Below are 12,843 nucleotides of genomic sequence, written 5' to 3'. Positions count from 1 at the left end.
AAAATACAAATGCATAAATAATAAACAAAAAAAAACATAACATAACATGTAACACTAGTAAACTACTAACTAAAATTAAAAAAAAAGTCAAAATTAAACTTGTGTAATGAGTCAAAATTACAATATTTAAATAGCTAATTACGAGGCTTGTATAATTACGTTTAATCACAAATCAATTGACGAAATCTAAGTTGTACCTGTATCGTTATAAGTATAATAAAAGTCTTAAAATACTAGTTTTCTCCGAAAATCGAGCCTTTGACAGCCCCAAAAAGACAATATACCTATTACCGTATGTAAAAAGTCGAACAAATGTAATCATTAATTAATATGAGCGCAGTAAGTTGTATTGTTTATAATGTATCCATATTTGATTATTTTGTTAAGCGAAGAAGTTATTTGGGGATGGATATTTTTCGATCGATCCCAGGAGTAAACAACATGTAAGATAAATATTTGTTCCGGTTCGGACTATGTTTCATTTTCATCCCCTAACACTTACTTCTATGTGGGATATCAAATTTATAAAGCAAATCCATAGTTATAACTATTATTTTGTGTCTCTGTAAGGTCTTAATAATTTTTATAAATCTTTTGTGCGTGTTTATGATTAAATCCCTCCTAAATGGGCTTGTTGAAATTTGTAGTAATATATGAATATTTACCCAAAAATTATAGAACATCAATATATTATGTTCATACTACCATAATTCAATCAAAAGAATACTTGCTCAGCATAAAACAAGATCTACCTTTGATAATTAAACATCAGGACTACTTTTCTAGGGTTTAATTAGAGATTTCTTATCTTAAAATTGACTTAAACTACTTCTTTATTCCACCCCCTTGGACATACATTTACTTATCTATATGCACTATATAATTCATATTATATAGTACATTAACCATTAAGCACAGATTCTCTTTATTATTATTATGACTAGCTACATATTAGGAATAAAAATTATTATTAAACAAAACAAATTTGCTTTATACCATATACGTAAAAGACTTATTAAAAAATCTGGAATTATATTTACATAAAGTTAATTAATTTCATAACTAAGCCCTTAATAGCCCTCACTTTTCGCTGAAAGTATCGAATCTTGTAAGCTCTTATTCATCGTGGTGATTGCTTTGAGAAAACGCCAACTCCTTGAACGCACAAACATTTTATTATATTTTTTTTTATTATACGTTATTATATTGATATTCCTTTTATATAGTAATTGTAATGCATTTAGCCAATATCAAAAACGACTTTACTTGTTTTAATTTCGGGTGTTAAGTTAAAATAGCTTACAGTAGACTATGAAACCAAACCAAACCATTTAATCATAGTTTACGCAGTTTATTTTACTGACGATTTCACATCGACTTCTATGTATAATAAATCTATTTTGAAAGACCATAAAGCTCCAAATAATACCTTTAATTAAAATACTAAAACGGTATTTTATACTAGTGAATAGCTGACTTATCTGTGCCCATTCAGCGTAAACAGAAAGTTTTATGAAAGAAAAATACCTCAAGAATTTAAAATGCCTTGTATGCACCCTAAGTATGCATTATATCTATGTATATTTTATTCGTCTGCGTCTGGGAGTGCATTAGTACCGACTTCACACATCACACTGGACAGCTTAACTGCTGAAATATAGCTTCATACTTTAAATGCTTACCAATGCTTTTACGATACGTACGTAAACTGGGAGACCTGAGAATTTATGACTGGTTTGCAATACTCGATCTCTTGTACGAGAGTCGACTTGTGAAAGGATATATATTGAGGATGTTTCTAACCTCATATATTATGTAACGATTTGTTAATGTATGGAAAATGAAACTTTTGAAAACCTGAAAGCTATTAATCGATCGATGACCTTGGACACAAATTTAATTAAGGGTCCTTCAAGAAAGGTGCGTACTTTCTTTACACAATTCTATCCTATTAAAATTGTACATACTTGCATTTATAATATATCTAAAGTTAGTAAGCAATCTAGTAAAATTATCGGATCTATGAGTTCTATTGTCCATGCGGGCTCTCTCCCTAAAATATGGCAAGGGGACCGATGGCTGGCCATGCGTCATACTCGTGAATGGGTGCTACTTGTGGTGATTGGTCGGACTTGAATTCGTGTATGTGGTGATGTTGTAGTTGTTTCTACTATGATTTGCGTGTTGTTCTTACGAGAATGTAAGTGCCTATTCACGCCTTCTGCTGATAGAGGACAAATCTTTGTTTTTAATTTATTTTATTATTATTAACTAACTATTTATTCCTTAAGAAGTCATGTGGAACATAGTGTAGTGGTTGCAGCTCCTTACAAACATTGTGTAAAACAAAAAAAAATTGGCGATTAAAAAGAGTGGGTGTGAGTTTATTGCCAGTTCTTCACTTTCGTTCTACGCCCTAGATTTGAGAACTGGCAGTAAATGTAAAATTAGAAGCATTTATTATGTATTTCTTTTTTGACGTTCATAAGTGTACATTCCTAAATGAATAAACGATTTTGACTTTTGACTCTGACTATAAAAAAACGCAATGTATAAATTAATTTAAACAATAAGTGAAATTAAATTAATTTTCCTGTATAAGATTAATATTTACATCTATTTATACTAACCAAAGAGATTTTAAGGTGAGGGGTACCGGGTTCGATTCCCGGTTCGAGGGCAAGTTTTAAATTAATTTAAATTTGTTCTCGGCCTTTGGAAGGGTTGTGCGGTACCGGGCGAGTGCCTAAACCGTACATGGAGGACATGGTCGAATTTCTAAAGACTAGCACGAATTATAAAAAAATCCTATACTTGACGCTGGCTAATGCACAAATCGTGCCACAGCCATTAAAAAAAAAGAGATTTTATAGACAAATTCTATAAAATTTTCCTCAGGCGAAATGAAAGCAAGAAAGTAAGATCCGATTCCCATTAAGATATTTTAATTTAGCAAGCCGAGAGGAAGTTTTGCAAAAGTATATTTAAGTTTTATCTTATTACTTATCCAGATAGAAGCTTCATTTGGAGTTTAACTTTTACTTTGAAAATCTGAATCTCGAAATGAGTTCTAAATTCAAATATTTACTTCGACATTTCATAAAATTTATGCGGCGAATTTATAGATTGAATTTATAGACGAAATTATAGATTGAATGGGAAAGAGTACAGTGATTTTATTATTCAAAATGCATTTGGGCTATCCTGTATTGCTAAAGTACAGTTGTATATGGAACTCGACAACTCACTCTAGAAACAACCTCGGGCACTTCTAACTCGACCGCATCAACAAGGTGAAAAGAGTCGCTTGATACTGGGGCTTTAATAGTATATCTGACGTCATCAGTTGTGTTTTTTTGTGTAAGTAAATTTCAATCCAAATTACATATTATTAACCTAAAACATTATATGTATCACAAATATGTACTTAAAAGTTTCTAGCTAGTGTTAATTTAAACAGTGGCCATATTTTAAACGTTTTCCGTATTTTAAAAAGCAATGCTAACGACACCCACTATTTTATTTTCAAATGCTCGTAAGTGGAAAAGAAAAAAAAAATTCGTCATGAGTTCTCAGCACTATAACTTGTTGTGATGGCGCATGTCCTTTTTTGCAAAAATAAAACAAACAGTACCCAAAACCGAATCAGTGCACCCCACTATCGACGTGGTCTTGTCTGCCTTACCCCTAGAGTGTATATAAAAAATCGGAGGCGCGGAGGAAGAGCAGAACCCCCCCTGTAACAGCACAGGCATAAAATGCTTTGGTACGCAAGGCCCTCCGGGGCTGCATTGTTCGGTTAGGTTAGGTTAGAATATTATTATTTTTTTCAAATAAATTGAATTTTTTTTTTCATGCGCCATCATAACAATACTAGTTATGATGTTTACAGATCATAACGCGACTGTAAAAAAAAAATCAGCCTCAAAATCGCTGGTGCCGCGATACTGAATATTTACCGCATTTTCTTCCCTAACGCCTAGTGTAACTAGTTTTAATCATCATAAAATGTTATTTCTACATATAAAATGTAGTATAATTTTACTGCACTCATTCGAGTTTATCGTCATATCAAATATTCAAAAGTACTGTTAATTACGCCGAACTATCAATTAACTTAAATAAATGGTAATTGTATGCGACTTCTAAATGGGAATTGAATTACTGTATTAAGGTAATTCGATGAAAATTTAATAAGCACATGCTTTTTGATCCGTGGATAAAATGTGAGCAGTGGCTGGCGCCCCACTGGACATTGCATTGCTATAGTTGTGCTGGATGTGCCAAATATTCTTATTTAACGATGGTCCAAGAAGTAATGGATAAATATAATTAAAAACTAAAACAATATTGTATTTTACACTTTTGATGACCATCTTTGTGAGAGGCTGGTGCCTATAATATGACTATAGAAATCCTGTAATATCAAGTCACCAGCCTTCCAATGCGGAAAGAAAATATACAAAGAGATGGCTACACTAAACTCAAATAACAAACAATTACAAATATCCCTATCCCCGCTCTAATTCGAATTTCAAATCACAATCTGGTCTAGGACACTGTCAAATAATATTTGACAGTGTCAATGTTATGTCAATCTTTTTAGAAGAAAAATGTTTTTACAGTGTTTGCAACTTGATTTAAATTAGAAATAGGGCGTACGTGTAATAAATAGGGCAAAGTAAATATGTATAAGCCAGTTAATTATTTTCGAGATGATATAAATTTTATGTAACATTACTTTCGTGCTTAATTAAATTCTTATATAATAAAAGATTTGCCAACAACCTTTAATTTTAAAATCAAAGATTTCTCTATAAATGAAAGGCATATGCGTAAATTATAAAGCTATAGATAACCTAACCTGGGGCTTGAGACAAAATCACTTCTCGAAAGGCGTGACCCACTAACGCCAAACGAATTTCTATGAAAATGGTCACGTGATAAAGCGTGAGCCAATATCATTTCCTAATAGGTTAGCGCGTATCTAGTATATTTGTATCTCGAAAGACATCTCCAGGGTGCCCTGGCCACAGGCTTAAACTAATTAGGCCCCCCTGTTCTGTGTCAATGTTGTCTGCACGCGGCATGGTTTAATGTGTGTCTCCATTAGTTCACCCTCAGTTTAAACACCCTGTGTACACAGACAATTCGCTAAAATTGATTTGTGTGTTTGCACTTTCGGGGGAGTTGATCAGCGTGGATAAAGGAATTTGGAAACATAAACATTAATATAGTGACTTTTAAGTTATAATTCAAAGATCTCATAACGGAAAAACTAGCAAACACAACAACTGCCGTGCGATTCTGTTAATCCGTGAGTTCACCTCGCACTAACAACGCTCCCTTCCATTTTTGGAATCTCATGGTATTCTGTTAAGCAATTTCACATTACGTTTTGACAAGCGGAGGGAGCTTGTAGTTTATTGTTTATCAGAATACCAAATCGTAAAATGACTGCTTCACGACTGATTTGAGCGCGACCGCCGCTGCGAAAACAGCTGTGAGAGTTCGAAAAGTGAGTTACAGAATCGCAGGGCTGAACGGAAAAAGAGACTACACATAGCAACAATCGATACAAGAATTAAAATCGAAAGAAAAGTTAACAGAACTAGAACAAGCGTTATATAAAATTAATCGGGATATATGGAATAAGTGACGTAGATAGATCTTTGTGGAGAAAAGCAAGACGATCAAGAAACCGGTGTCTAATAGGAAATAATAAGATAATATTTACATTTACTTTAACTAAATTTCGTTAATAACTAAGTAGAAATAAGATAATATAACTTACAAGATTGTCAATAAAGGCTATATTTATTTATTTATTTAAGTTGTAATTCAAGAATTAAAGCAATGCGGTTTGTTTTTATTTCCGCATTACAGTTTTTAGCATTATACAACAGTATCGTACGTTATAATAAATGATGCAACATTGTTTCTCATACAATTGATAAGATATTTAATACCTCTATTTCACTTTACTCGTAAGAACTATTATTAGGCCGGGAATCGTTGGCCTAGTGGCTTCAGCTTACGGCAGTCATCCCTGAGGTCGTAGGGTCGATCCCCGGCTGTGCACCAATAAACTTTCCTTCTTTCTTTGAAAAAAGTCGATGGCGTATGTCAGACACAGGAGGCTGATTATTAGGTTGACAAATGATCCTGAAACAGATACCTGAGGCCGAGACCTAAAAAGGTTGTAGCGCTACTGATTTATTTTATTTTCTAATTAGGTTAGGAATAGGAAGGAACCTAAGCGCTACGTTTTAATAATAATGTATTGCAAGAATATGGTACAAATATGTTATGGTTGTACAATGTTTGTACCATACATATCATATCATATGTTATCAAATTAATATTAATTATAGTGTTTAACGCAAATAATTGGGAAATATTAACTTTACTTTGTTTTTTTGCAAATTGCAAGGCATAAAAAGGATTTTTTATTTATTCTATAAGCAGTGTGCCAAGCGCTTGAGGTAGGTACGATCAATTTAAATACATAATTAAATTAAAAATTATTGACTTTACTTATATTTTGATGTTTATTCAATAAAAACAAGGATAGCATAATTGAGTCCTATTCCTATCTCGCTCTGGAGATGCAGAGTCACGTGAGATTCGCCGACGCCTCCAGCTGTTACATTGACTTCAGCCTCTGTATGCCACAGATCATACGCCACTACACCCTGCAAACAAAATACAAATTCTATGTATAACCTGTGTACAAGGTCTATATTTCAAATAGCTACGTCAAAAAAGTAAAATTTCCATAGAGGAAAAACTATTAGAGTGTTTTGAATGAAGCAACGTGAATCTATCACGTTGCGGCCTTTTTATCCAAGTAATATAAGTTTAAGGAAAAATTTTCAACATAAGAATGATACCAATATAATATTTCTAAAGTCAGATTTAAATTGCAGGATTATCGCTATGAATACTGTAGCTTAATTTATTTTAAAGAAACTTTCGTGATCTCATTGGCTTAATTATAAAAAATAAATCAGTGGCGCTACAACCTCCTTAGGTGTGGGCCTCAGATTTTTGAATCTGTTTCATGATCATTTTTTAATCTAATAGGCAAGTAGGTGATCAGCCTCCAGTGCCTGACACACGCCGTCGACTTATTGGGTCTAAGACGTGTCGGTTTCCACAAAATGTTTTCCTTCACCGTTCGAGCGAAAGTTAAATGCGCACATAGAAAGAAAGTCCATTGGTGCACAGCCGGGGATCGAACCTACGACCTCAGGGATGAGAGTCGCACGCTGAAGCCACTAGGCCAACACTGCTCCATTGGTTTTATTATACCATAGCCAAAAAAGAAACTATGGAAATCTTCATATATATATATATATTTTTTTTATGATTGGACAATTCACACCAATTGACCTAGTCCCATGCTAAGCTGGTGAAGCTTGTGTTATGGGTACTAGGCAACGGATATACCTACATATTATAGATAGATAGACATATAAATACATATTTAAACACCCAAGACCTAAGCACAACACCAAATGCTCATCACATCGATGTTTGTCTCAGCCGGGGATCGAACCCGGGGCCCATGGATTCGCAGTCAGGGGTACTAACCACTAAACCAAATATCTACTAATAGATTTAAAAACGTTTTATATTACCTCAATAATACTATCTTTGGGATCAATATAAATATAATCTTTTTCTACTTTTGTAAGCAGTATTCCGTCAGCTTCAACTTTTTTAAATGATATTAAGTCGTTATTATAGATGATTCCAAATTTAAAATCCTTGGCGCATACACTCACAAATATCAAATAATAAAATAACACAACAAATATTATTGCCCTCATCGCACACAAAACATATGTAACTCCTTCGATTTAAAAATTCTAACTAAGAACTCGAGATTTAGTATGATTTTCCTTAATAATATATACTATGACCTTGATAAATCCGGTATTCATTTATGCATACTCGTAGGTACTTATTGTGGTGTTAAGGATTTGCGTTTAATTACATTCAAATTTAAAAAAAAAGATTTTTTTTTATTCAATAAAAAGTTACATTTTTAGCAGATATTGGAGCCCCTGAACTATGCCTATTGAGACCTGTACATCAGTGTACTCCGCATTTCCAATGGTTTAATGAATAGCAACTTAACAAAAATTGAAACCAAAATAGTATATATTATAAAGAAAAATAGAGAGCTAAGACTTATACTAGACTTATATAGACTAGATATATATACTAGACTAGATACAGGTTTACATGGTTTTTTACACACGCATTGAGGCATTTGTACACACCAGAATGATAATCTTAGGGAAGGGATAGATGGGATGGGAGGTGGAGGGTGTAAAATAATTACGAGTACATATTTTCTATTAGAAACAATATCATAAAACACTTTCATAATATGACATCATTGTACTATGTTTACTTACAATGGATATTATTATAATCTGTGATTGATATATTATGTAAAATGTGTACAATCTTGTTGTCAACCAACTCCTAGTATAGATTGCAAATATAAATGTTGATGGTAAGAGAAATAAATTATCAACAAATTCTTGCTGAACAGGTGTCTAATCCATACAACACAATTTTTAAGAAAACTATTTATTCTGACTAAAAATGAGTATAAGATAGTTCAGTCCCTCCCCCCTCGCGCTCCGCAGGTGTAAAGTTATGTGGGTTTCGCCCACACCTCCAGCTCTCACTGTCACTTCAGCGTCAGTTCGAGAAAGGTCGCGGGCAATCACACCCTGGAAAAGATACATAATCTTAATAAATTATTGCATTATATTTTGACGTGATAACGTCTTTAAAATCGTTTTAGTCGGGTGACATGTTCAGAAACTTGTGTCACACCAAAACCTCACGAGCGCGATCGCAGGTATAACGAGAGAGAGACGGACCGATCTCCCGTCTCATCTCGAGCGCTGCCAGTCATTCCGTGAATGTATGAAGAAAAATGTATATCATAGTCGAATAAGTAAACTTGTCATTTTACACCCGAAATTTATCATCAAAAGTGTGAATAAAACGATAGATGTAATTTAAAATTTGAAAAAATTGTTATCTTCATTAATTCCTTACTTCCCAAAAACTTATATCACCAATAAGACGTTATCACGTAAACATCTCGATCGTAAACCTACTTTACAAACAACCAATTTTTTTTTTTTAAGTTTATTACAGCTACGACGGCAGCAAGAGTTTAACAACTGAGACCGTGTTAGCCAATTTTAACAAGCTCAAGGGTGAATATGAAATATATAAAAAAGGAAAATATAATTTACAATAGAATCTTACCTAAGCTACATATAATAATAATCATAGAAACTTAAAAATAATAAAAACATGACCTACAACCGTTCAAGTCTCATATTTCTGTTTCTGTTTCGTGATAATTCAATTTTTCTAAGGGTCAATTTTACTAGCGCAGATTCGAACCGCATCGAAGCGTCAGATTCTTCACAACTAGGGATGTGAAAAAATAATCGATTATTAATAAAATCGATTAAAACCGATTTTTTTTCGCGATTTTTATATTTTAAATAATCGATTATATACGGATAACGGCACCGCTTTTCTAGGAAACCTAAGCTTAAGCCAAAACGAATAAAGTTATACAAAACAGCTTACCTTAATAATCCTCTGTTTCGAATCAGTATACACATACGGTCTTACTAATAAAAAATCACTATATATGCGTTATGACAAGGTGATAGTAATTCAGTGAATAGAGCTTGTACAGGGCATAAACTCCTCTTTGACCAATAATCGATGTGTATTGGTTGAATAACAAAACGACCCTTATTTATTGTTACCCTGGCAACCCGCCGTGTTTGATTGACGTTTGATTTAATAATTTTGATACGACTCATAATTCTAATGTAAGTTGTATTTATTTTATCAACCAAAGCAATTATATACACATTTACTCAATATACTAATAACAATTTATTATTTGCAGCTAATAGAAACTCCAAAACCTCAGACAAAGAGGACTAGAATTTTACATAAAAAGCCGCGTTCTGCAGTACAAAAGTTAGAAGAGGTTAGTATCAATGTGATAGAGAAAGGACTATTTCATTCAAAATCCCTCAACGATCATACTTAAATTTTTTAGGCATCTCAAATAGTGGAAAGTGCCAAACTCCGCAACACGGTAGTGTTCCAGTGTTTCCAGGAAGAGCACGAAACAAAACAAAGGCAGATGGCTGAAACACATGAGCTCAAACAGAAGCGACTCGCCGAAGCTCACGAAAGGGCTAGACAGAAGCTTCTAAGGCTCAAATTGTTACAGCAGCAATTAAATAAATAATTATATACTTATAAAAAAAATAAAACCCCCGTTTTAAATGAAATATAACTTTTTATTTATTTCAAGTCCCTAACTATCCACACCTATGTAAATAAAACAGCCTTAAAAATATGTTTCAATAAAAGCAGCTCTAGCAGCTTGTCTAGCCAGATTGCTTGGGGGCGTCTAGGTTGGCCTTGGTTCTTCTGGAGCATTCTCAGTGTCATCAAACGTAACATCCAGGTCTTCTTTGATATCAATAGCAATATTGTGGAGGATTGCCAGTGCTACTATATATAATTTGGCATTTTCTAATGACACTGAGAAGCCATGAAGAAGACACCTAAATCGAAAACCCTCCACCTCTAGTACTCTTTTCGACATCAGCTCGCACTCTGTCACAGATCTTCATAACATACTTCTTTGAAAAGCGATATTTTGTTTTGAAATCGCCAAGCGAAAGTAATAACGGATTGCACCGAGTTTGGTATGTTCTTTGACTTTCCTTGGAGGCGGCAAATCTTCAATCGTATGTATTAGCTGCATATCAATATTATCTAAATCTTCTATTTGATCTATAAAATCTATTTTCAACAAACACAAATATCTACTAACTTAAATCTTTCCTTGAACTAAACAGTCAAAAAATGCTGTCAAACGCGAAATCAGATGAAATTACGCAATTTTTGTCTTATACACCCGTTAAACTAGGCCTCTGCGTTGTATAAGCATTGTACAAGTCTTCATACAAACCAGACACTTGTTATAACAGCAGTATACATCAACCTTGTCAATTCAGACATTATTAGTAACATTTTTCTTATAACAGGCTTATACGATGTGCATAAATCTTTATTAGTAAGACCGATAATCTTTATCCCGTCTTATAAGTGGTATTCCACCAAACACAACTTTCTGTGTTGATATCAACAAGTTATTAATTCTAGTACCTAATATCAAGTCCTTGGCTTGTAATTGTAAACACACTAATAACACAATGAATATTATTGCTTTCATTGTATACAATAATCAGTCCATGTTATGCTGCATTGATTGCAAAACACGAACTGACTCATGTGTCAAGATTAAGGAAAACGTACGCATATGATTTAACCTTGTTTTGTTTAGCAATGACACGGCCAAGATGTACGATGTTTCATATGTATTTTATGTTAAAATTTAAGTTTAAGTTTAAGTATAGGCGTATACCTTTTTGGCATAAAAAAGTATCATGGAGGATATAAAACGCCAGGCGAAACAACGCATTTCGTTTAGATCAGTGATTCCCAAAGTGGTCTATATCGACCCCTAGGGGTCTATGACAACATGCAAGGGGTCTACGTCAGCGAAAAAAAATTTGGGGGTCCATGAAATGAAAATCCACGGTAGTGGATCTCAACACATACACTGATAGTACCTATTTACTTACATCATACTATCTTATAATATAAAAACATATACATTATTTATAAAAGTACCAATATATCAGATAAAAAAAAAATATTATGAGTAGTTTTAATATAAATTCAATTAATAAATGTACAAATTAACATGTAACAACATAACACTTTAAATTTTTAACACTAAACTTCACTACAGTTAGAAATTTACACGAAATCAATATCAGGAAAGTAGGGGGTCTACCCAACTCGGAAAACCATGGCAAGGGGTCTACGACACAAAAATGTTTGGGGAACTCTGGTTTAGATGGTCGCGAGAATCACATGTTTAATCAAGACGCATTGCCTTTCCGTTTGACCAATCGCAAGCAAACGAAATGCGCTATCGTCGTTTGTCTTTCAACATCTAACATTTTTCGAATAGAAGGTGTTTCTAGCGTTAAATTATAGAATACACTACTAACTAATATTACACTTGACATACGTAATTTGCGGCTATTTTTTTGTTTGTTTATTTTTTGCGATCAGGTAGAGGAGAAAATCTTCGATTAGATTTTTTGAATCAGAACTGTCAAGCGGGTTCATCTTACAGGAATATATGATCAGTGAACTATGTTCGATATTGCTTGCAAATCCATTAGTTAAGTGACTCGCGTCATGTTTAAGATAAACAGCTTACACATTAGATTTCCTACTGCATAAGCAAATATTACGTATCGAACTGACATTTCACAACCGGCTGATGGCATATTACTTATGCAAGAAACTATATAATATATAGGCATATAATTCACCTTGATACCTTAGTTGGTATGGCACAGTTTGTAGTTTGATTTCAGTTGCAAACACGATCTTAATTATCATCTTAAAGTCAGTGGGTGATACAGACCGCGGAAGCACTTATATGCGCGCGTGGTGTTTTACTGTTATTTTCAGCTTTGTGGAGGAGATGAGCTGCTAAGATATTAATTGAACTCACCTGTTGTCGAGGGCAAATTTGTTAAACTTGTGGTAAGTCAATATTTATTTGGGTAATGTTTATAATAAATTTGATATCATATATTTAAAAAACAATGTATAATTTTAGATATTTTTTTAACATAACTTTAATATAGTAAACATAAAAATATAGTATGTTTGTTTGGT

At 33.3% G+C, this 12,843-nt stretch overlaps 1 protein-coding gene and 2 long non-coding RNA genes across 3 annotated transcripts; 1 reads left to right on the top strand and 2 right to left on the bottom strand.

The window, feature by feature from the left end:
* Positions 1-6,512: 6,512 nt before the first annotated feature.
* Positions 6,513-8,193, bottom strand: LOC125060330. Its single transcript, XR_007118831.1, has 2 exons — positions 7,644-8,193; positions 6,513-6,695 (listed from the first exon to the last, which is right to left on the bottom strand). It is a non-coding gene; the product is annotated as an uncharacterized LOC125060330 (long non-coding RNA).
* Positions 8,194-8,555: 362 nt separating this feature from the next.
* Positions 8,556-11,379, bottom strand: LOC125060432. Its single transcript, XM_047665339.1, has 3 exons — positions 11,168-11,379; positions 9,637-9,672; positions 8,556-8,753 (listed from the first exon to the last, which is right to left on the bottom strand). The coding sequence occupies exons 1-3, from the start codon at positions 11,312-11,314 to the stop codon at positions 8,604-8,606; spliced, it is 333 nt and encodes a 110-aa protein (XP_047521295.1). The 5' UTR covers positions 11,315-11,379; the 3' UTR covers positions 8,556-8,603.
* LOC125060433 lies at positions 9,707-10,196 on the top strand. The gene is made up of 3 exons (XR_007118857.1): positions 9,707-9,887; positions 9,968-10,051; positions 10,124-10,196. It is a non-coding gene; the product is annotated as an uncharacterized LOC125060433 (long non-coding RNA).
* Positions 11,380-12,843: the final 1,464 nt, after the last annotated feature.

The sequence above is a fragment of the Pieris napi genome, chromosome 21, assembly GCF_905475465.1.
Source record: "Pieris napi chromosome 21, ilPieNapi1.2, whole genome shotgun sequence".
NCBI classification, from domain to species: Eukaryota; Metazoa; Arthropoda; class Insecta; order Lepidoptera; family Pieridae; genus Pieris; species Pieris napi.
Note: the sequence above shows the minus strand (reverse complement) of the source record. Positions and strands in the feature narration are given on the sequence as shown.